The sequence below is a fragment of the Nanorana parkeri genome, unplaced genomic scaffold, assembly GCF_000935625.1.
Source record: "Nanorana parkeri isolate BGI_ZX_2015 unplaced genomic scaffold, ASM93562v1 scaffold536, whole genome shotgun sequence".
Classification (NCBI taxonomy): domain Eukaryota; kingdom Metazoa; phylum Chordata; class Amphibia; order Anura; family Dicroglossidae; genus Nanorana; species Nanorana parkeri.
The window spans coordinates 586,546-609,660 of record NW_017306804.1 but is presented as its reverse complement, the minus strand read 5'-3'; the positions used below and the strand labels follow the sequence as shown (position 1 = coordinate 609,660).

General features: G+C 42.0%; 1 protein-coding gene across 2 annotated transcripts in view; it reads right to left on the bottom strand.

Annotated features, from left to right (window-relative positions):
• SH3RF2 (SH3 domain containing ring finger 2) overlaps window positions 1-20,972 on the bottom strand; it is a 120,220-nt gene extending 99,248 nt beyond the window's left edge. For both annotated transcript variants that reach the window (XM_018561655.1, XM_018561656.1), the window contains exons 1-2: window positions 20,890-20,972; window positions 12,762-13,180 (exon numbers count right to left, since the gene is read on the bottom strand). In XM_018561655.1, coding sequence (XP_018417157.1) covers window positions 12,762-13,139 — 378 coding nt within the window. In that variant the 5' untranslated portion in view covers window positions 13,140-13,180; window positions 20,890-20,972. The remainder of the gene's footprint in view (window positions 1-12,761; window positions 13,181-20,889) is intronic.
• Between the last annotated feature and the right edge of the window lie 2,143 nt (window positions 20,973-23,115).

Sequence of the window (23,115 nt, the reverse complement as noted above, 5' to 3'; positions counted from 1 at the left end):
CATGACAACCAATTATAATTCATTTTACAGCAGCCTAAAATTCCCATAGAAGTAAGTTGAATCTTGCCCAGTCTGTAGGCAGCAGCTTGTTCTTACAGAAAAGGGTGATCAGTCAGAAGGGTTTTCCCAGTTGATCAGCAATTTTTTTCCAAGATATCTATTTACTGGTCTAATCTTGTGTAACAATCAGTCGTAAGCCTCAGGCTCCATTCACACCTGAACGGCTGTTCGCGCGTATTCGGCTGTACGGATACGTGCGGAACTGTTCTAAACAGGGAATTCAATGCATTTCAATGTGCATCGTTAACTTGGTACGAAACCGCGTGGCCCCCGAAATAGTGCAAGCGCGATATTCCGTCTTCCACGTGGATAACCGTGCGGGTACTACAAACACTATGTGTGAATGCAGCCTTAGCCTGTTTGTTATTTAGTACTGCAGCTCAAGTGTCTGTAATGTACACCTGCTCTAATCAGCAAAGTTTAAATAGCTTTCTAGACACTCAACCTGTGACTGGTCAATAGGTTAGTCTACCGCACAAATGGAGCAAAACATCACACACATGTTCAAACATCGCGTCAGTTCAAAATCTGCTTTATTCACTGGGATGCTCTTTCTTTGATGCATTTCACCCAATAAGGGTTTAATCGCAGAGGTCGGGAGTGGTGACTGTACCCATGAGGGTAAGCCTGAAGTATGGGCTTTGAGTGGTATGGCTGTATAGATTCCGACAGGTTGGCCTGTTTGTTCATGCCCTAGATTCATGTCTGTCTAACTTCTATCTGTCTATGTATTAAAATATTTCTGCACATTGCTTGGACAATGTTTGTGCTAAGATTGTTCTTATCCTAATCCATGGCCTAATCTCTGCTATTGGCAGTCATTCCTCTGTCTTCCTGTCTGAAATCGTGGCTCTGTTTAGGATCGGTTTGCCTGTGCCTGATCTGTTCATAAGCTGGCTAGTTTTGCTACCGTCTGTGACCTTCTGTCTAAGGACACCACACTTGTATCTTTCCTGGCCGAAAGTCGGCTGTCACACCCACTGACCTTTTTGACATCCTGCCACATGTTCCACAACCATCTAATATCTATGGCTAGCTTTAGGGCAGACAAAGCCTTTCTGATTATTCACTATGAGATATTGCACACAACTGCACTATTTTCTTAAAGACCAGTAAACATAAACAACTTGGTTTAAATAAAAGAACTTTCATTAACATTAATATACAAATACACAAAATATTCAGGTGTTGATTAGAACTGATGGCATAGGAGGAAAGATCCTCTCTTACACATAGCTGACTTTCTGCCCTGTAATCCCTGGATATTGCTAACAGCCACTTCTAAAGCTCCACAAAGGACTGATAACAGAACACTTGGCAGCACATAAAAGTTGAAGTATCAAATATCTTAGTTACTGTGGAAACTTTTACATATTTATGCAGAATGACTAGTACATTCCTATACACTTGAACTAGATTATCTCTTCTGGTCATATAAACAAATTCCAAAGAACTCATAGTATGACGTGCTGCCACCAGAACTAAGGTTGTGATCCTTAGATTATTCACACATGCCAACATCACCTGTCTGAGGCCAGGTTCACACCTAGGCGACTGCGCTGGTGAGCTGTTTTCGTGCGTTTTTGTTTGCACGATTTTGCTTTGAAAATTGTGCGGTTGTCAATCGGTTTTCAATGCATAGAGATGTCTATGGGACCCAAACCGCGTGACAACCACCCGAAAATAGCTCCTTCACCTTCTCACGCAACAGGAGATTTCTAGCACTCAACAAATCGCAAAGGTGTGAATTCCATAGACTTGAATGCAAATCTCTGTTTTGTGCAATATTGCGCAGCTAAATCCACACGATTAATCGCTTGGGTGTGAACTTAGCCTCACTTGCCCCTAAGCACTTGTATATAAAAAATATGCTGCAAAGGAGGCAGGAAGACATGCTTGTACAGACATGCAAAGAGATGCACTCTTTCCTTTTCTCCAGCAAAGAAAAGCAAAGTGAAAAAAGTAAACTTTAAAAAAAGATAAACAAAAAAAAAACATGCACACACAATACACCCCACATAAAACTTAAAGTGACACTAAACTCAGGAGTTAAATCTTAAAAATGCATTCAAGAAACGTATCGATTAACAAAGATGTTTTTATTTGTACATCCTTTAGCTGTAGCTCCTCAAACCATCTCTGAATTCATGCTGACACTTTCCTTCTTTCCCGAGGGTGGCTACTTTTCAAGCTCTCCAAGTTCGCTCCCATGATAGACTAAAATCTCACGTTTAGTTTACTAATTTGAATTGAGATTGTAGTCCATCACAGGAACAAGCTTGGAGTGGTGGCTACTTTACAACACACACAGGTACCATGGTGAACAAAAGTAGCCACCCTCCAGAAGGAAGGACAGTGTCAGCATCAATTCAGAGATAATTTGAGGATCCACAGCTGAGTGATACAGATAAACTACATTTTTGTTAATAGGTAAGGTACTTGAAATAAGATTTACCCCCAGAGTTTAGTGTCCCTTTAACATAAAACACATGACACAGGTATAAAAAAAAACATGCACACATAATACACCTAGGGTTGCCACTATTTGCAGTAACATGGGATCTTAGCGCTGGTGACATCTGTTTAGGAGTTCAGATATGTACTATTGCACATAAAAGATGCTCCCACAAAAGATGTCACAGTTTACTTGTGGCATTTTTTATGGGGGCACGTTTTATGGTCTATACTAGCCCCCCCCCTTTTCAATTGATATTTAATACAGTATAATATAATATATATATATACACGGTTACCTGTTAGTAGTGGAGACTGGGGCGTGAGACTGGGGTGGTGCCGGCTATTTGGTCCCAGATGACAGCGCATGGTGGAGATGGTGATTTTGGAGGACCTCCCTGATGTCACTTCCTCCCACCTAGTCCCTGCCGCGGAGGAGAAAAACAGAGGGAGGGACTCGACAAGTGACAGTGGCGGCACCAGCAGGGAGCCACAAGTCCGGTGTGAATAATGTGCCCGGGTGTGATTCGGGCTCACACACGAGCACAGGATTCCAAAACCCGTTGTTCTATCAAAGTTTGTGACTAGGTTGGAATGTGTGAGCGGTCACGTGGTCACACATTTTAACGTAATCCCACCCAGTTTTTTTGGCGATGAAATCTGTAACCGGCAATAGGTCTCACATTTTACAAAGTCGGACAGAAGTGAGCTGTCCCGGGGCAGATCGGTTCTCCTGCACATACCATCTCTGATGCCGATCTGCCCTGGAAGAGCTCACAAAGCGTTGTAATGCTTGACCTAATGGGTGGTCACACATTCCACCGCCGAAAAACTGGGCGGGATTACGTTAAAATGTGTGACCACGTGACGGGTCACACATTCTAACGTAATAACAAATGTTGGTAGAACACTGGACTGTCCAGGTGAATCCCGGATGGGTGGCAACCCTGGAGACTTTGCATGCCTCTGCGGCAAAAAATCCCCCGCACGCAATTTTTTAATTTTACTACGTTGCATTTATTAGCTGTTTCCACCAGCCGCACGTCTACCGCAATGTCCCATTCCTGGAACACAAGGGTTTGCATATATATTGTTTCCTAGCGTTCTGGGGTAGGAGGGGGCGTGGCAGTGCCATTCAAGTCAATGACACTGCAGAAATGCCCCCCGCCCACAGTACGATCGGCCGCGAGGGAACGTGCGGTAATAAAATCCCCTGCTTTCCAGTGTACTGGGATCGCAAAAAATCACACATGAACGATTTTTTGGGATCCCACCGCATTGGAACGCAGGGCATTTTATTACCGCACGTAACTGTGCGGCTGACTTGAATGACAAAACGTTTTTTTGGGGGGGGCATGTTTAATGTGCAATACTGATCCCCCCCTTTCTAATTGATATTGCATTTGATAAAAAATTTAATAAATACCTGCTTTTCTTCAAAGGTGAGATGACAGGTCGTTGAGGAGATGAGAAGGGCGGCCCCAAACTCGTCTGCCAGACGAAAGCGCTGCTCTCCACCCCTGCTGGCTGGCTGCCGTAAGAAGATTCGTCCCTCACGGCTCCCTCTCTCCCTGATGTCACTTCCTCCCACTACAGCCGCGGAGGAAACAGAGGAGGGAGGGAGAGTCGAGGAACAGGAGACAGCGCCACCTGGCGTCCGCCGTCCTCCGCAAGAAATGCAGGTATGCGGCATTGTAATGTTTGAATCATGTGCCCGGGCGGGAGGTGGCCACAGACCCGGGCACATGATTCCAAACCCGGGTTGTACGGGTGAAACCCGTACGGGTGGCAACCCTAAATACACCCCACATACAACTTGCTATAAGATGTATGACACACAGGTATACACATCAGACTCCTACTGCACTACAAATATATGGTTTCACCTCATCTGTGGTCTGGATGTTAAAGGTCCAAAATGAAAAGCTGCACCCAGGAGTGAAAGAGATAACCAAATCAGGTATGGGTTGAATGTACTGAAAGATATTAAAGCTGAACTTTGGGCTTCTCTTCTCCCCCACACCCTCCTCTAACTAATTGCTGACATCAAAACAAAAATGAAAATCGAAATGCCCTGTTTACTCACCTAAATGTTCTGAATTTCCTCTCTTCTTTTGGCCTGCCAGCTGTTAAAGATACCTGCAGGACTGCTGTGGCCAGGTGCAGAACTGCTGTGGCCAAGCAATCACCAGCTACTCTGAGGTCTTTAGTATGGGGGATAGGGGGGCAAAAAGCAGGGTTGGCAAAAGAACTCTTAAAGTAAAGTTATCGTTTAAGAGCAACCTACTATTCCTTTTTTATTAGAAATGTGTTCCCATTCATAATCAAACCTACTTAATGCTTTAGGGCCTGTGGTATCAGACTTGCCTCCATTATGGAGCAGGCTGTAAACACAGCATGTAGATGGCATAATGGAAGTGATGCACATAGGCATATAACAGATGTCTTCTATGACCATTGCTAACAGTACACACTAGCCGTGCTGCATTCACTAAACACATTCACTTAAGGTGTATTTAGTGAACACAATGCAGCTCATAACTTTCCTTATTTTTGTCCCTGTTAACAGTGTTCCAGTGACCTAACCCCTCCTAACCACACTTCTTGTTTGCAAGTAGGAATGCAGCAAGCCTTTTTTTATGGGTGAGAACTAGGGATGCACCGATACCGATACAAGCATCGGTATCGGCGGCGATACCGATTATTTGCATGAGTACTCGTACTCGTGCAAATACTCCGATACAAAAAATGAGTACATGTGCCGCGTCCGCCATCTTCAGGGACCCGAATCCGCCGCACACAGGACTTCCATCACGTCTTCAATGAAGCAAGATGGCCGCGAACTCCTCCTCCAAGTCCTCAGTCATCTGCTCCATTCTGACCTCTTCTCCTGCTGATTGGCAGATTGGATGATTGACAGGCTTCCTCACCAGTCAGGAGTGACTGGTGAGGAAGCCTGTCATCGGCCAATCAGCGAGAGAAGAGGTCAGAATGGAGCAGATGACTAGGCTGTGACACGGAGTGCCTGAAGCAGACGGAGAAGACAACACAGCAGGTTAGTACTCCTGCACCTCATGGGGCTGGGCACAAAAATGCTGTTTACCGGAATATATTATTTAAAAAAAAAGAAAATAACTATGTAGATATTGCTAACTAAGGCTTGTATTCCCCTAGTGGTGAAAATAGATGAGCACATGTCCAGACTGCAGACCAGAACACAGTGTGGCACAGCTATAGCCAATTCTGCATACCTGGCTTTATATTATGATAAAATGTAATAATAATATAAAGCCAGTTATACAGAATTGGATACAGCTGTGCCACACTATACAGTGTTCTGGACTCTGGACATGTGCTCATCTATTTTCCCCACCATGGGGATACAAGCCTTAGTTAGCAATGGCATGATAAATATTCAGGTATGCAGAATTTGATATAGCTGATTTTCCCTCACCTATTGCTTGGTGACAGGAGGCGACTTACTTGGTCACTTTAGCAGGAATGGAGGAATGGGGGGGCACAAAGGGGAGATCTCAGGGAAAAGCATTTTCCTCCCCTGAGATGACGTGCATGGTCACATGTCCTAGTCACATGTCTAGTCACATTTTCCAGAAATCCAGGAAGTAATAGGAGAGCTCGTAATCTGCCCTTAGTAAACATGGGTAAGAAAAGATAAAATAAGGTATGTTTCTAGATTGTCATTACTAAACATTTCTAAAGGTGTGTTTGGGATTTTTTTTTTTTTAAGATAAGGGTAAAGGTCTGCTTTAGGCAATTCATGACCCTTACCAATAATTTATTGCTTCACAAGCCTTGTCCAAATCTCCTGAGATAACAGATCAGCTAAAAATGACTGTTATTATTGCTTCTAAGAGAGAGAGAGAGAGAGAGAGAGAGAGAGAGAGAGGCCACTTTGAGAATGTAGGAAATAAGCTGTGGAAGATTTCCTTCACACTTAAAGTTTGAGCACATAATATTACACTAAAAGGTTATATTTTAAAACTAGTCATTCAGTAAAATTAATTTTATGCTCAAAAGCACTACTGAGATCTCCAAGATGAGAATCGTACAAATGAATTATTTTACCTATTTGAGAATGCAAAATAAATACTTCAAACCCTGGACATGTCTGCTACCTGCTGAGTGCCATATCTGTCCTTTTACTATACCTGGAAAAACAATAATTAAAAAAAAATATCTGTATGATCTGAAATAGGCTTTTTCCAAACTATCTGTATAGCAATTAATTTGGCATTCAATTATACAAATCAAAATATGCACCATTTGCAGTGCTGCCAGCTATCTTTGAAACAACGTGGTACACCTCTTATGCAGAGCACTGGAGCAATGGCTGAGAAACTTACATATGGTGACAGGTTTCTGCAACGCTATTACAGAGAAAAGTCTAAGATTGTAGTTGCAAAGACTGATCGTAGTCGCACAGACTCAATAGCTACAGAATCCTGTACAGCCGTATATTAGGTATCAAACAAAGGATACATTCGGTAAACTGATCACAATTAATGCTCAGCTACAGATTATTAAAGGTCAAGTTTACTTTTCTGACCATTGTTCATGTTACACCTATAGGGCTTGTTCACACTAGACATGTGCATTCGGATTCGGACAAACTTGCTGAATCACAAGATTCTGTTGATTCGGCAGTTCGTCCAATTCCGAAATAACGAATTTTTGTATGCCTCAATATACGAAAAAATATATGCGGGAATTAATATTTAGTTTTCTTGCTTGGTCCAAGATGGCGAAACCCATACATGCGTATGATGTCACCCGACGCAGACGCCAGGTGACGTCATGCGCCTCGCCTCGTCATGCGCACAACGTGCCCATGGCCAATACGACCCATGCACATTTTTGTTATGTTTGCTTTCAGATTCCGAAGTTCATTGCCTCCATATACAAAAAACAGCATCATTTTTTGTTTCATCAAATTAAATGAATGAAAAGGTTTTCCCTTTTCATTTGTTTAGTCAGAAACAATTTATTACGCAGTGCACATGTCTAGTTCATACCATCTCCAGACCAGATCTGGCTGCATTTCTGGAAACGTGGGAATGTGGGGTTTTTCTCGTCTCAATTGGACTTCTAGTGCCTTCCAGTGTGTTCTGGTGCACTTGCGTGCATGTGTTTACATGTGTTTTGGCATCCAGATCAGAAAAAATAATGCATACAGTACTTTTTTTTTTTAAACGTTTCGGAAGTGAACAAAGTGGTGTGAACTAGCCTCCCTTTTTACCATAGGAATTAATGGGGATGCATTTTTCTGGATATGGTGTGAATCTGCCCCCAGGGTGTAACATGAAACACGGTCACATCACAACCATGCACCCCCCTCCCCTCTAATAACCTGAATCCTGGGGTTAATTTCCCCACAGGCTGGTGTTGATTTCATAATTCAGCGTAGCTGTGATTGGCTTCACCCACACAGCCACATCATCCATTCATCGATCTTTGACGAGGAACTAGAAATCCTACCAGCAACTGCAGGGATATGTGCTTGAAATGCAAGTGCATTTCATTCTTCCCCCTGTCCATGTTGCTAATTGTCATTACCGAGATACGGACATGGATGAAAGGAAGAGTCTACAGGAGCCAGTTCATATGATCCACAAACCATAGTTGCAATGCTTTACTGGCTCCAATGCAAAAAATTTTTATTTTTTTTTCCAACCCATGTAGGTCCACGCATCATCTCATTCTTAGGGATACTGGTATCCCTGGATATTACGGTCCCTCAAGAAATTGTCCAAAAGTTTCTTGAACAAATCTACACTCTTGGCTGAAATCACTGCCGATGGCAGTGAGTTCCAGACCTTAACCGCTCTTACTATAAAGAACCCTCTTCGCCCATTGTGCTGGAATTTTTTCTCCACCAACTTTAGGTGAAAAATGTATTGTATCTTCTAAAAAGTAGACTTTTCCTTTAACAGTTCAAGTTTGCCTATAAACAAATGAAAGAACATCACCCTTTCTCACTGAATTTACAATGGACTGATAGAAGAATTAATCTTTAGCTTGATTTGATGGGCCTAGTACAAACATGTACAAAACACGATATTGTTTAATATTTTCATTGCTGTGATGTTTAAGCCAAACCAAACACACTCTGGCTGTATTCACTGAACACATGACGTAGATTGCTTATTTTGCTGTGTGTGAACAAGTAAGAGATTCCTCTGTGTGTTCAGCTTAGTTCAGGTTCACACAATATATTCACTGATAAACGCATTGAATGAACTGTGTGTCTTAGAATACTGTATAGTTTTCTAGTGTATATTAGTCTGCTCACAGTTTAAAAAGAACCAATCACTTTGCCCACTGCTTCCAGGTATGGGGGAGCATCCTTTCAGGATGCAGTGCTCTGGACTGAGCTGTCAATCACTAGGCTGGAACATTGTCGGCAGACAAGAAGGAGGAAGATGATAACTCTGTGTAAGGTTCAACACCATCTGACATGCAGCTTACAAAGGGTTAAGACATAGAAAGATGGAGGGGCAGGGGAGCTTGGACAAAGTAGTATCACTGCGTGTGGGTTCTTACAATAAAACCTGTCATTTTGCCTTCATTTGACAAAGGGACAGAGTTCTTTAAGTGCATGGATTTACTCCTGTGGAACCATTGGTGGCATCCATTTTGGACTGAAGCATGGTTTGTAAGAATTAAAGGAGAACTATGAGGCGAGTGATTTTCACTCAACCTCATAGTTTGAGCCAATGTGTGACAATGCAACTGTCACACATCGGCTCAATTGATCGGGAAGTGAGCGGACACATACCGTCGCTTGCTCACTTCTCGAACATGTCCCTGCAGAGAGCCGTGACTGTCACTCACTGCTCCCTGCAGGGATTCCCCCCCTCCTCCAGCGCTGACGGGCGGAACAGATGGGGAGGGGGCGGGTACAGCTGGCTCTACCTCTAGATAGGCAGAGCCAGCTGTCAATCACGCAGTTGGGTGGATCTCGACAGTAATGTCGGGATCCGTCCCGGCTGCGGCGGTCTCAGTATACCGCGATACACTGAGCTTTGGGTCATGGGAGGAAGCTAGTTTATGTCCTCCCATGACCCTTAGGAGAACTATGAGGAAAAATGGTCAATGCTGTAAACAATGGCTTTTCAAAAAGGGTTATTCAAAAAGAATGAACCGATTTCTTTACGCAATATTTTATTAAGGAAAAGTAATACAAAACTCCAGCCAAGTCACAAGTATTATACTCACAATCAACTTTTATTTCCTGTCTTACAAGTGTTCAATGTGACCACCATCTGCAGCACGGGCAACATCAATGCGATAAGAGAATTCCTCCCAGGTGCGTATCAGCATATCACGATCCACTGAGTTGATCCCTGTTGTTATTCGATGTTTAAGGTTATCAAGGTTAGTGGGTAGCACTGGAACATAAACGCGATCTTTTACATATCCCCACAAGAAAAAAATCACACAGGGTGAGGTCTGGGGATCTCGCAGGCCAAGCTTACCACACATCCAGCGGGCTGACAGATTAGCCTCCCTGGCGGTCTGATGATTTTATTTGGATTTTTTAGTTTTTTGTTCTATTTTTATTTTAACTTTTAAAATTGCCGCCGGTTCCGCCTCCCTGCGATGCGGACGCTCGCAAGGGACAGAAGACGGAGGACACAGCGGGGATCGTGGGCAAGGTAAGAGACTGTAATCCCCAGTGTGACTCGGGGTTACCGCTTATGGTACTGAAAATGGGTGCATTTCAACATTATTTTGGGCTATACTCGTGTTATACGACGAGTATAGCCCAAAACCTATATTTTAACACAAAAAGTGGGGGTCGTCTTATACGCTGAGTCGTCTTATACGCCAGCAAATATGGTATATTAATTCACACACATAAAGAAGCATATGTAGGCAAATACAACACACACATTTGCTTGTTTGTTTTCGTCTGCTTCAGACTGAGAGCCCAGACATACCATAAAGAGTGCGTTCCAGAGCGTTCGGCCTCTGGTATGCACTGGAACACAACCCAGGTGGCTCACTTTGTTTTGGGGCGGGAGGGGGCGTGGCAGTGCATTCACGTCAAATGGCACGGCAGCCACACACCCCTCCCGCAGTGCGATCGCCGGCACCGAATGTGTGGCACATTAGTGCCTGCATTCCGGCCCAATGAGATCTGCAAAAAAGTAGTGCATGCAGCATTTTTTGCAGGTCGCACTAGAGCGGAACACAAGCACTAATGCGCCGCACATTCGGGTGCCTGGCCGGGTTGCATTTCAGAGGCCGAACGCTCTGGAACACACTTTCTTTGGTGTGACTGGGCACTGTATGGGCAACACAGCAGCATAAAAAGCCCTTGAGGCTGGCAAACTGACCCATCCATGTGGGCTACACGGCTCAGATTGCGGATTATGACCAAGCTGGCACCACCAGTCTCACTCCCAGCAATGCCAGGCTAGCCCTGCTACCAAGATGCTGGTAGTGGTGGTGCTACAGCTGGCAAAGTGGGGTGTAAAAGTGTGAAATGAAGCAAGGGGGAGGAGGCAGACTGACATAGAGCAGAAGTGGTGGGGGCATGAATACATAGAAAGGGAGATCACCAGGGCTCAGATTGGGCAGCCCAGAAGCAATCAGAAGATGGCACCTCTGTTTACTCACGTGCTCTCTTCTCTAACAAACATCCTCTGCATCCCCACCAATCTACATGTGTACCCTCTTTACCAAGTTCCAGTATCCGCACCCCACCCCACCAATCCCCCCTCCTCTTTATTTAGGTACAGCAGACAAACTTCCTCTTTACCCCTCTGCTGGATCCCCACCCCCCATCCAAGAGGGTGCACATACCATGGGGTGCTGATCAGGGTGGCTGCTGTTGTTGCCGGGAGGTCTGGGGAAAATGTAGTGTCAGGAGGGGGGGCGCTCTGCAGATGAGCAGCAGCCCAGGGATGGCCATCTTGAGCTGATCTGCAGACGCGCTCATTTCCCGCCCTTCTCCAGGCCAGGCAGGGATCTGAGATCTATCCCTCCCACTCCTCCTCCTCTGCATTTCCTCAGCTCTTACCCCGGCCCCGACCGCCGCTCCCACCTTTTCTGCCTGGATCCGGGCTGATTACACCGCGATAGCTGCTCCGTATCCCTCCGCATACTGCTGCCTGCCTCTCCCAGGCTGCTCGGGAACTCCACTCATTGGAGCCTCCCACTGGAAACTGACACTGGCACTGCTGCTGTTTGAGGCTGTGCGCCCTAGGCAGCTGCCTAGTTTGCCTAGCGGCAGCGCTGGCCCTGTTTGTTGTCGCACATTACAATCTGATTGTGTGATACCCTTTTTTTACTGATAATGTGTGGTGTTAGGTAAGCCTTTGCATATCGTAGCTGTTGACAACATAAATGATCTTTTACAGTCAAAGTGTGATATTCAGACAGACCTAAGGCAACTCTGTGCTCTGTAAAAAGGACTTTATGCTTACTTGTATTGCCTACGATCTCACCAAACTTTACTCAGGTAAAAAGCTGCAACCGCAAAAGTATCTTCTTCTTTAATCCTCTGCATGTAACACACAGTATGTTGCCATGTGCCAACACAGGAGTCAGTATATGGAACCACAGAGCTCAGAGGGAGCCAGGCATCCAACATTCCTGGAAGTGCTGGCTGCTCAGGAATCTTCAGCCTCCATAGTTCTGTAATGCATGTTTTACCTCACATTACTGCAATCTTAAAGAAGGCATCATATTAAATAATCCTGCTGGGTATATGGTATTATACAGGTTATTATTTTTAATAATAACAGCTTCCTTGGCAAACCAAGAACTGCATGTCAATAAAAATAACATCTGCGATAATTCCAAAACTACTGTTCTATAAAGCGAACAAAAAACGACCTTTCCGCAGGTGATAAATGCAGTATAGGTACCAGGCCACTAGTATGTCCACCAAGCCATACACCTCTACATGTACAGTTAACAAAAAACACTCCAACATCTATTTGACATTTAAGATTCAACTACACCTGCCCAACGTATCCCTTTCACATTACCTGTTCTGACACATGATATCTATAGGTTCTGTGCTAAAACATGAATATTTGTGTACAATAGGCATACAGTCAGTTTAGCTGCAGGAATGATAGAGAGGTAAAACCACAAATAGCTTTTCCATGATACAATAACAGTCATCGCTAGAACCTTTCTTACAGCTGAGACACATATCGATTAGGATTGTAAAACTTTTCAGTTGCAGCACACAGACACATGGGACTTCTTACCCCTTCCAAAGGCATCCTGTTCTTTGGAAACAGCCTGTAGTTTGATTCATGGTTTGCTTTCTGTTCTCGAGTCTTCCTAAAGGAGTCCTGGGCAAAAAGCCCTCCCATTCTTTGAAAGGATTTTTTTCTCATCAGGCCTTTCCCACTTTTTATACCTTCCAGTAGGCGTACTAACAACAAGTTTGCTGGCAGCTCTCCTATGCTGCAATGTACTGGGGTCCTGCATTCAGGACACCTTAGCTCTTTCCTAGCTTTCAGGATCCGCTGCAAGCATGGTTGACAGAAGGTATGCTGGCAGGGCAACACCTTTGCAGTCGCATCCAATTTTCCCAAGCACACGGGGCAGTCCAGCAGATCAAGAACAACCAAATCATCCATTTTGGTAGATCGGGAGAGATCACATCGATATAGTCATCCCACTACAAACAAATAAGTGAAAATTAGATCACAGGGTGTTCAGTTCAATATGTCAATCAGACCGTTCTTGAATTTGGAAGTCAAACCCTATAGCATTGACATGAAGGCATTCTTATCATGCACTGTACAGCCATTCTTCATGAGACACTTTGCAGATGTGCACCTTAGCTTTATAGCTTAGCTTCAAGTGAGTCATTTGTGATTCACAAATACAAAAGAATTTATAAAATGCTGCTGCTGCTTTTTCCTCGTGTGCCTGCCAGGATCAGAGCTGTGTTTGCAGAAACACTATTCCACAAGTACATGTTCCTTTCAGCACAAAGGTAATGCAGAAAGCACTAGCCATAAAACACACACTTCTGCTCTCCTGCTTGTGATGTGCATTAAATAGGCACACAACCAGCAATATGCAGTATCTTAATGAAAAAAAAAAAGATTCACCTCAAACCTTTTAGGGCCTGTTCTAAGGCTCATTCACACCAGGCTAGTCCGTGTTAACATGTCTTGAGTTAGGACAGCTTATTCATTTGAATGGGCTTTCCAACACACAACAGACCAGAAATTGTGCATGACTTTTTGGCAATGTACCACATCATAATGCACATTAGTGCGCTGGAACACAAGTGCGCTGAGAAGATGTGTTGGAATCTCATTCAAAATGAGTGCTCCACATCGCACTTAACACATGCAATGCTGCACCTTACTCAAGATTGTAAACAAAATCAGTGCAACTAGATCACTGCACAAACATAAGATCAGAGAATAATAAAAGCCCAACATGTACACTGTTAGCAACTGAATCTCTGTTTGGTAGACTGAATACTGTAACGAAGGGGTCCCCAATCAGTTTACATGCAAAATCCAATCATTCTCGTGCAAAAAGAGTGGCTTTTCTGTAGTCATAATTGTCTTCATGCAGATTCTACTTTGACTGGTATAAAATATTGCCCATCATATAGGGTAATCTATAATAAAATACTTATATAGAAAATATACTGTATGAAAACAATCATCTGATCAGGTGCCATGGACAACATGAACACTGGGAATTCATAAAAACTGGAGCAGACAGAATCTGTAGCAGTTGCCTAAAGCAACCAATCAGCTTCTATTTCCAGTTTGTTCAGTTAAGCTTTGAAAATGAAAGAGAGATGCTGATTGGATGCCATGCACAGCTGCTCCAGATTCTGTCTACTCCAGATTTCATGCATTCAATCCCATTGTGCCAGATAAACTATTATTGGCATGCCAAATATTTGGCACATGGAAAACTGTTTTTTTGGATCTGCCAAATAATAGTTCAGCTTGAAGGGTTTCAAAAGAAAGATGGACACTCCCATCGAATCAGCTGCAGGTCTGGCATTCCCTTCCCCGCAGCTGAATGTAATCAAGGGGTTGGGATGCTTGTGCTGACATAATTTACCTTATATGGCCACATAGCCATATTAAGTAAATGTAATTTACCAAATGTAGGTATGTAGCTATATAAGGTCAATTACGTCACTGCATCACGACCCTTTCTTATGTCAAGCTGTGGACGGGGAATTCCCTAGTGGAGTGGAGGTATTGCGTCAAGAGCATGATGAAGCAAAACAGTCAAGATCATGGTTAAGTCAAGATCATGATCAAAGTATCACATTTGCACCATGTGCTGACTGTCATCAACAGTAGTGATGGGCTCGGGCATGTTCGCAGCTCCACGTGCCAAGCCCGCCAGGAAGCCGACAGCGCCAATCACAGGCACTGAGACATATCCCAATCTCTGCAGCTGCGGACCGGGATAATGTCTCTACCTGTGATTGGCGCTGCAGCGCTGTCAGCTTCCTGGCCGGCTCGGCACGTGGAGCTGCGAACACGCCCGAGCCCATCACTAATCATCAGCTGAGTTTCTTTATTTCCCAATGGTCTGCCAACTTGACGATGGCTGGATATTCATCAGTCGTGTTTGGAGAGATATATGCACCTACTTTTTGTCGCTAGTTAATAATAAGCTGAGAGCAGCTAGTGTATTCCTAACAGGCAATTACACACCACACCTACTATAAACGTTTATATACACTGCATGAACACATAATTAAAATACATGGTAAATAAGTTTCTGTTTCAATAGGTTGGTATTTGCAGATGTCAACTCTCATGAAATCAATGAAAATAGTATAAAAAAATTATTAAGATGCAAACAAACAACATGTTGAAACAGCAGTAGTAACGAGTGGAAGTTAAACATTCCATCCTCATGTGTAAATACCGGTATGAAAGACAGAAATCAGACAGATTCAATTTAACACTTTGGATTTGGACTCCAGCAAGGGCTGGATATTTTTTATTATTCAATAACTGTACATTATCGTAATCATTTTATCACCTATGATATATCCTAGGGGTAATTTGCTCCAGTCAGGTCCAACTGAGGTATATATATATATATAGTGGTGTCCCTAGCCTTTTTGCTGTCTGAGGCCGTCTGGGGGCAGAATCATAGCAGTGGTAGGTGGGTAGTGGAGACAAATTAGGTTACTGGTTGCCAGGAGCTGGGTGGGACACCAGCAAAAGGGTCCCATGTTGCTAAGAGCTGGGCAGGGAAATGTGTATGACCCTTACACATCTCCACATCTCTCTTAGCAACCTGGGTCACTGGGCCAGAAAGGGGGTGGTAGACACACTGCAAGCATTGTGGCCATGCCGCTCTGCATGCTGTCCCCTACGTGACCCAAAGGGATGCCATCTGAAGATATAGCCCCAGGCTGCCTCATTACAGGTTCATATAGCCAAAATATGTAGACAGTCCCCACATTTGTGAGTTCAGATGTTAACAGTGAAGAGTACTACAGCATACAGTGACAGTTTAGACAATTGTGCACTTCCAACCTTGTGGATACAGTATGGCTGTTTCCCTGTGTAAAAAGCTCCCATGATAGACTACAATATCTCATTTAGTTTACTAATTTGTATTGAGATTGTAGTCCATCACGGGAGCGAGCTTTACTTTGCAACACACACACAAAAGTAGCCACCCTCCAGAAGGATGGACAGTGTCAGCACCAATTGAGAGATGATTTGAGGATCTACGGCTGAGTGTTACACAAATAAGATACATTTTTGTTAATAGGGTACTTAAATTAATATTTAACTCCTGAATTTAGTGTCACTTTGATAGTACTCAGACCTGGTGGCTGCATTTAATGTAAAACATTTTTTCAGGCTAAGTATATTTTCTACAAGTCCAGAAACTACTTGTTGATCCTTCTAGAAATCTAGCATCCTTGTTATTTCTTGTGTACTGAATGGAAACCAAGGGTGCACTTAGAGAGGGTGCTTCAAGGTGCTTCTAAGTGTACCCTTTTTGACTATAGAGTATAGATCAAAACATGCTCACAGACCTTCAAAAACATTGTGTTGTGTTATTAATAAATTAATCTTCTCAATGTAATATTTTGGTGTCTGATAGCTGGAGAAAACCCTGTATACACTAGCCAGCTACCTCTACTCTTGGAGCAGTACCAGTGTTTATTACATTACCTGGCAGGAAAGCGTTCTTGCTGGTATGAACTATAAGGTGTAATACAGCCAACTGAAAAGTTGAGCATATTTTGATCTATATTCTCCAAACAAATGGCAATAGGGTACACTTTGAAGCACAATTTCTATACAATTCTTACAGAATTGACAGAACCATAGAACAGTGTATCTGACGAGCTGCTATCTTGTTTGCCCACTGGACACCACAAAGTGGATCTCCGCTTTTGCTGGGAGACTTTCTCCTTTTTGCTTAGGAACCATGTGAAAATAAAAACAAGTGTATATAAAAAAAGAAGTATAAAAAAATAAATTAAATTAAAAAAATTAAAGTAACATATATATATAAAAATCGGAAAGTGTGCTAAAGCCCTCCACCCCCACATACACAGACACTGAAATTCAAAAATGGGTCCGGTGTGCCTACATAAGAAAACACCTCATGATTAGAGTGAGAACAATAATTCTAGGGCCATCACTCACTGTTTTATCTCTAAATTGATGAGCGGTAAAGGCTTTTAAAGCATCACCTGTGACCAATGTTGGGTCTTACCATTTTAGGGGTACAATCAGTTTTAAGAATTTACATATTTGGTATCTATTTACCTGATGCAACTCTTTAAAGGTGGCCATACACTTTACAACCATCGCAAGACCTTAGTCTTGCGATGGTTGTAAAGTAATTAAAAAAACGTACTATCTGCCCATCTTGGACAGGCAGATCGTACTTGCGATCATCCGATGACCGCAATGCTGACGTTCGGCATTTGTCTCCCGAGCATAATTCAAACCAGCCGAAAAATCTTAAGATTTTCGGCTGGTTTTCTCCTTAGACAAAAGACGTGGGACCGTTCACACTGCACGATTCTCGTACGATCGCGGGATTTCCCGCGATTCTCGTACGAGAATCGTGCAGTGTATGGGCACCTTAAGACTATATATAAAAATGGATTAATTTATTGTGTTTGTGTGTTCTAACATTTCTTTAACTGTATTTTTTCCTAAAAATATCAGTCTCATAAACATTTGTGCAAATATTGCAACTAGCATTTTATTATTCTGCAGGATCTCTGCTTTTAGAAATTATATAGTTGTTTGGGGGGTTTTAAGCAGTATCCTAGCCAGCAATTCAGATTTTAACATGTGTGCAACATTTTTTTTTAAAATTGCTTCATTAAATACAGAGTAATCACAATTATTTCTTCCCTAGAAAAAGTTTGTTTACAATTGTAAATTCCTTTTTAGGAAGTAACATGTTAAAATACGTGAATTGAGACCTGTTTTTATTAAGAATTTCAATAATATCAGTAATAAGGAATTCATGCTTTAACATGCAATTTTGACTAAAGTTGGCATACAAGACTGGCTATCCATTATCTATGTACCAATGTCATGTGAATTGCAAAATAGTTTTAGTATTAACCTTGATCTATCATAATTATAATTTGCTGTCAACTTAAAAGGACTGGCATTAATGTACTTGTATATGCAAACCAGGGAGAAATGGAGTGATTTCAGAAAAATTGATTTCAACATCAGTGAAATTTCACCTAAACACAAACTTTCAGTTTCGCTCACTGAACTGCTTAGGCAACATTTGCTTGGGAAAAAACAAGTTCTACTCTTTTTTCTGAATTTAAAAGGGTTTATGGGGTTTTTGCAGCAATTAAGTTGACATTGGAATAACACCTATTTTCTATAACTAATATTGCTATATTTTTCATTCACATAGCATAACTCAAAAAAATGGTGCTTGCATATTGTGTGCTCTTTCTGAAAGAAATGCTTTTCTCTAAACTGGATTTTCCTCTAGAATGCAAGGGAGATGGAGAGGTTAATTTTTACCATTATTAACCCCGTTTATACTGTGCCTGCAGATCTCATTATCAGCTGTAAACTAGATCTGAACACTGTCTGTCCTAATAAGGCTAGGGATAAAGATCTAGAAGCATTGTTTGTTAATGAGAGGAAGCTCAAAATGCCCTAGTCTTTCCATGGGGACAGACAGTTTCCTGTCCCTTTACAATTGTACAGAAAAGGTTGCAGTCTGTCAAAGTCCTGCTCTAATGAAACATCTAAAGAAGAAGAAATATTTTAAACAATTATTTTTAGGTATGCTATGTGAATACGAACACAGCAAACATATAGTGGCGGTGTTCTCAAATTTGACTGCAACAGTGAAGATACACTTTAAGATGTATTATTATTAGATGTAGTATTATTGTTATAAAAGGAGACGGTCTGTCTTCTGTTCATAAAAGCTGCACTGCAATCACTTTGTACCTGACATAGCTGATAAATATAATTGGAGGCTTGTATTGATATCCAACAAGATTAAAAAAATGGAAATCTTCCATAGATGTAGAATACTTGTCATTATAATTAGGTGCTCTTTACACAATGGTAGATCACAGATTTATCTATGACCACAAATGCAGTAATAGTTTGCAAATGTTTGAGATGATCTTGAGCAGCTGCTAACACTTTTGTGTGTAGTAAAGCAGTGTATAAGTGGCAAATGTGCAAAGTGCAATAATCACATGAAGCCAGATTTAAAAAAATTGCTTATATGATTGCAGAAAAGTGAAATCCAGATTATTTGTGCTAATTTATTAAACAAATATGGTAATTCTGCTATCTCACATTTTTAGTTTGCACTTACCAAAATGTGCTAAATTTTGTAGCTGACTAAATCAATAACATTCTAGTGTGCTGGGTTGACGACTCTCCCTCTTAATGAGTGACAAAAATAAACTGCGCGGGGTCTATGTTTAAGGCAAGTAAGGCACTATCTGATTCTATGTAAATTCTACAACTTAGATATAATAGATAATGGATAATTTGGCACCCTGCTAGCAGGTTTGTAAATGCCATTTTTAGGTGTGTGCACAAATTCAGTGTGTTCCAACTTCAGTACTCAAGGACAACTAACAGCTCATGTTTCCCACCCTTCAAGCAGTAGCAAAGTTGTGTTGATTAATCTCAGTATGCAAGAAACTGTAATTGTTTTGGGCCTTTTCATACTATTACAATTCATTTTTTTGTGGTGTGTTACCACATGCACGTTAACTTGTGGTAGTTTGCACTTTAACATGCATTGCCTCAGAGCAGATAAATCATTTAGAATGGGCTGCTATTGTACAGCAATGGAAGAAAAAAATCCCTGCCAATTTTTTTTAAAGACTTAAATGAATGACATCGTAACGCTCCATACATTGAGGGGTAGTAATAAAACAAATTTAAAACAAATGTTGTTCCAACTTTGTCTCAACTGGAGTGCAGCCAATCAGCTTTTATATTTTATTTTCTAATCCGTGTAGAAAAAAGTGAAAGATAGAAGCTGACTGCTTGCTATGTGCAACCGTAGCAGTTGAAATAGAACATGTCTTAGACACTTTCTATTATTTCTCCCAATTTTATCTTAACACTATCATAGCCTAATGTTATTGTTAATGTGTGTTTCGTTAAGAACACGCGTTACGGTTGCATGTTACCGCAATGTGTAGGTGTGAAGCCACCCTGAATCTCTGAATGTGTGAGGATATCCATAAAACAAGGACTGATAGTGGTCCCTGGTTTGGGAAAACAATACAGTAATTCTATAGGTTCCATATTCAAAAGACATTCCACAGGGAATTATAGAACTAAACAAGAAACTGACTAGGTATATCTACCTAAACTAGCTTCTAAACCTACTATAAAGCAAATGCACTGCAATCCTTTCCTTGTATCTCATATTCCTGCTTGAATTGGCACCATCTACTGTGTAATAAAAATACTAAACTATGTTGTAAATTCACAGCTCAACAAAGAAGTTCGTATTCAAAAAGATATATTTTTATGTTGATACAGTCAGAGTTCTCTAATCTTTTTCTATACGAGTGTTAAATAAAATCCTTTCTTGTTTAATGAAATGAGGTTGTTTCTGTTATTGGCAGCTACATACAGTATAAGTAAGACTTTGATGGTGTTTTAATGATGTTCAGTCATAGAAATGAAATGTACTGTACTGAAGCTTTGCACTCTGCTGGGTCATATTCACCTGACATAAAAAATTCTGTCGCTCTTTAATCAGAACATCCTAACAAATCTAATCCTGAATTCATCCTAAGAGTGCAAATTCACATTTAATGTTGCTGTGCCAATTAGAGTGTGCCTGACTGAACACCAAATTCTTTTTATTTCAATAACTAACCTTTTCCATGCAATAGACGACTTCTCAAGAGATAAATCAGCTTTGTCTCTGAAGCTGTGGCTGCATAGAAAACTCCCACATAGTTTGTTTGAACCTCTTAACTTATGTGAACAGCCCTTTTAACTCTTCACTACCTGTTCAGATTATTGGCTTCATTCCCAAACAGGAAGTTGTGACTGTATCATAGATGTCTGTTAGGATACTGATGATTCATAAACAGGTGAAACTGACAAATATTCTTGAATTACTATTGCAATATCTGCAATAAAACAAGTCTCAGCAGTGCACTTCTCTGTAACACAACATATTTCCAGCTAGAGTATATGATTTCACCCCTCTACGAGGATATCATTTTATGACAATATTACTGTATGTTTCTGTTTAACTCAACGTATAAAATAATCCATGATATAAAAACACTACATGTACCAGCTTTTAATTTAGGCCATAAAAGGGAATCAAAGAGTGTAACATATAGGCATGTTTGTTGTCAACTTCATTTAAATTATAATTGAGTTAAGCACTTCTAGTCAAAATACGTGTCTTCCTAATTTGCTGAATGTCAAAAGTGAAAAGCTGTACAGGGAAACATAACATTATGACATTTACTAATTATTTCCTAAATTTAAAGTACACCTGTAAACTAAGTTGTATAAGCAAGCACTTAGAGGCGTTTGCAAATGTCTACAATGTGCGGCTCTCTCTTAGTTACAGTGACTGCATAAGCCTCCTCCACACCTATCAGAAGGAAAATAATTTAAAAAATATATATTTTTAAATATAAATAAGAAAATGATTGGAAAGAATTGGAAAAGGGGACGCTAAAGAAATGGAGTTGGGGGTCAGGCAGCCAAGTGTGGACACAGAATTGTTTGCTGCAGCCCTGTAAATCATATGCAGCACACTACAATGTACAGTAGTGGGTTACTGTGTGTTGTGGTGCAATGCAACACATGTGCTTCAGAGCTGCGTTGCCTTACTGCATTGGGGTGCCATGGGGTGTCATAAATAGGATATATGTAGTGCCAACTGTTTGCACATCGCGTTACAAAATAAAGGGAGATAGCACAGTTAAAATAAAATTTAATACAGAAGGGTTTAGACAGGCCTTGCTCATGAGAGCTTACAATCTAAAGGTAGGGGCAAGTGATATAAAAGGCATTAACTGTGAGTGATGAGCTCATGGAGAAAATAGAACTACAAGTGGAAGTGGAATAGGCTTCCCTGAAGATGTAAGCTCTCAAGGACCGCCTATAGGTGGACAGAGTAGGCGACAGCCAGACAGAGTTCCAGAGGAAGGGAGAGGCTCTGGAAAAGACTTGGAGTCGAGCATGGGAGGAGGTGTTGAGGTGGCTAGAGGAGGGACGTGCGGTCTGGGGAGGCAGAGCCTCACCTAGAATTATGGAGGAAAAAGCTGTCAGCTTCATGTCTGAAGCTGACAGCTTTTTCTCCATTCAGATCGGCATCTAACAGGGAAATCCTCCCCGCTGTGTAACCTGTCACGGAGCCTCAGCGGTTAGGAGCAAGTGACAGGGAGGCTCCTCCCTTCCTCCTTTACACTAGCTTGGGGACTGGTTGGGGGCGGGACTTCGGTCGGCAGAGCTTCGGCTGGCGGGGCTGGGGAATGCCTCACGCTGACCAAGAGGTACTGCACGTCACTGGGCTAGAGAGCAAGAGGTTTTGGGAGGAGCAGAGAGGATGGTTTGGGTGATATTTCAAGATGAGGCTGGTGATGTAGCTTGGAGCACAGTTGTGGATGACTTTGCAAGTTGTTAGTCTATTGAATTGTATTTATTAGGCAAGCAGAAGCCAGTGGAGTGATTGGCAGTGGTCACCGAGAGGTTGGTAAGCTGAATTAGTCTGACAGCAGCATTCATAATAGACTTAAGGGGGACATAGCCTGTGTAAAAATAGGCCAATGTGGGGGGAGCTGAAAAAGTTGAGGTGAGAGATAACAAGGGACTAAATTAGAAGCTTTGAGGTATCATTTGTTAGGAAGGGGCACATTTTGGAAATGTTGCAGAGGTTAAGGAAGCAAGATTTGAGCACTGATTGGATATGTGACCAAAAGAAAGATCAGGGTCCAGGATTACACCTAGCATCCTGGCCTGAGGGGAAGGACTGATCATGCTGCTTTGATCTCGATGGAGAAGTTGGGGGAGGAAACCTGGGGGGAGAGTTTGAGGAAGTGGTGTGGCATCCATACTGATATATGACAGTGAGTAA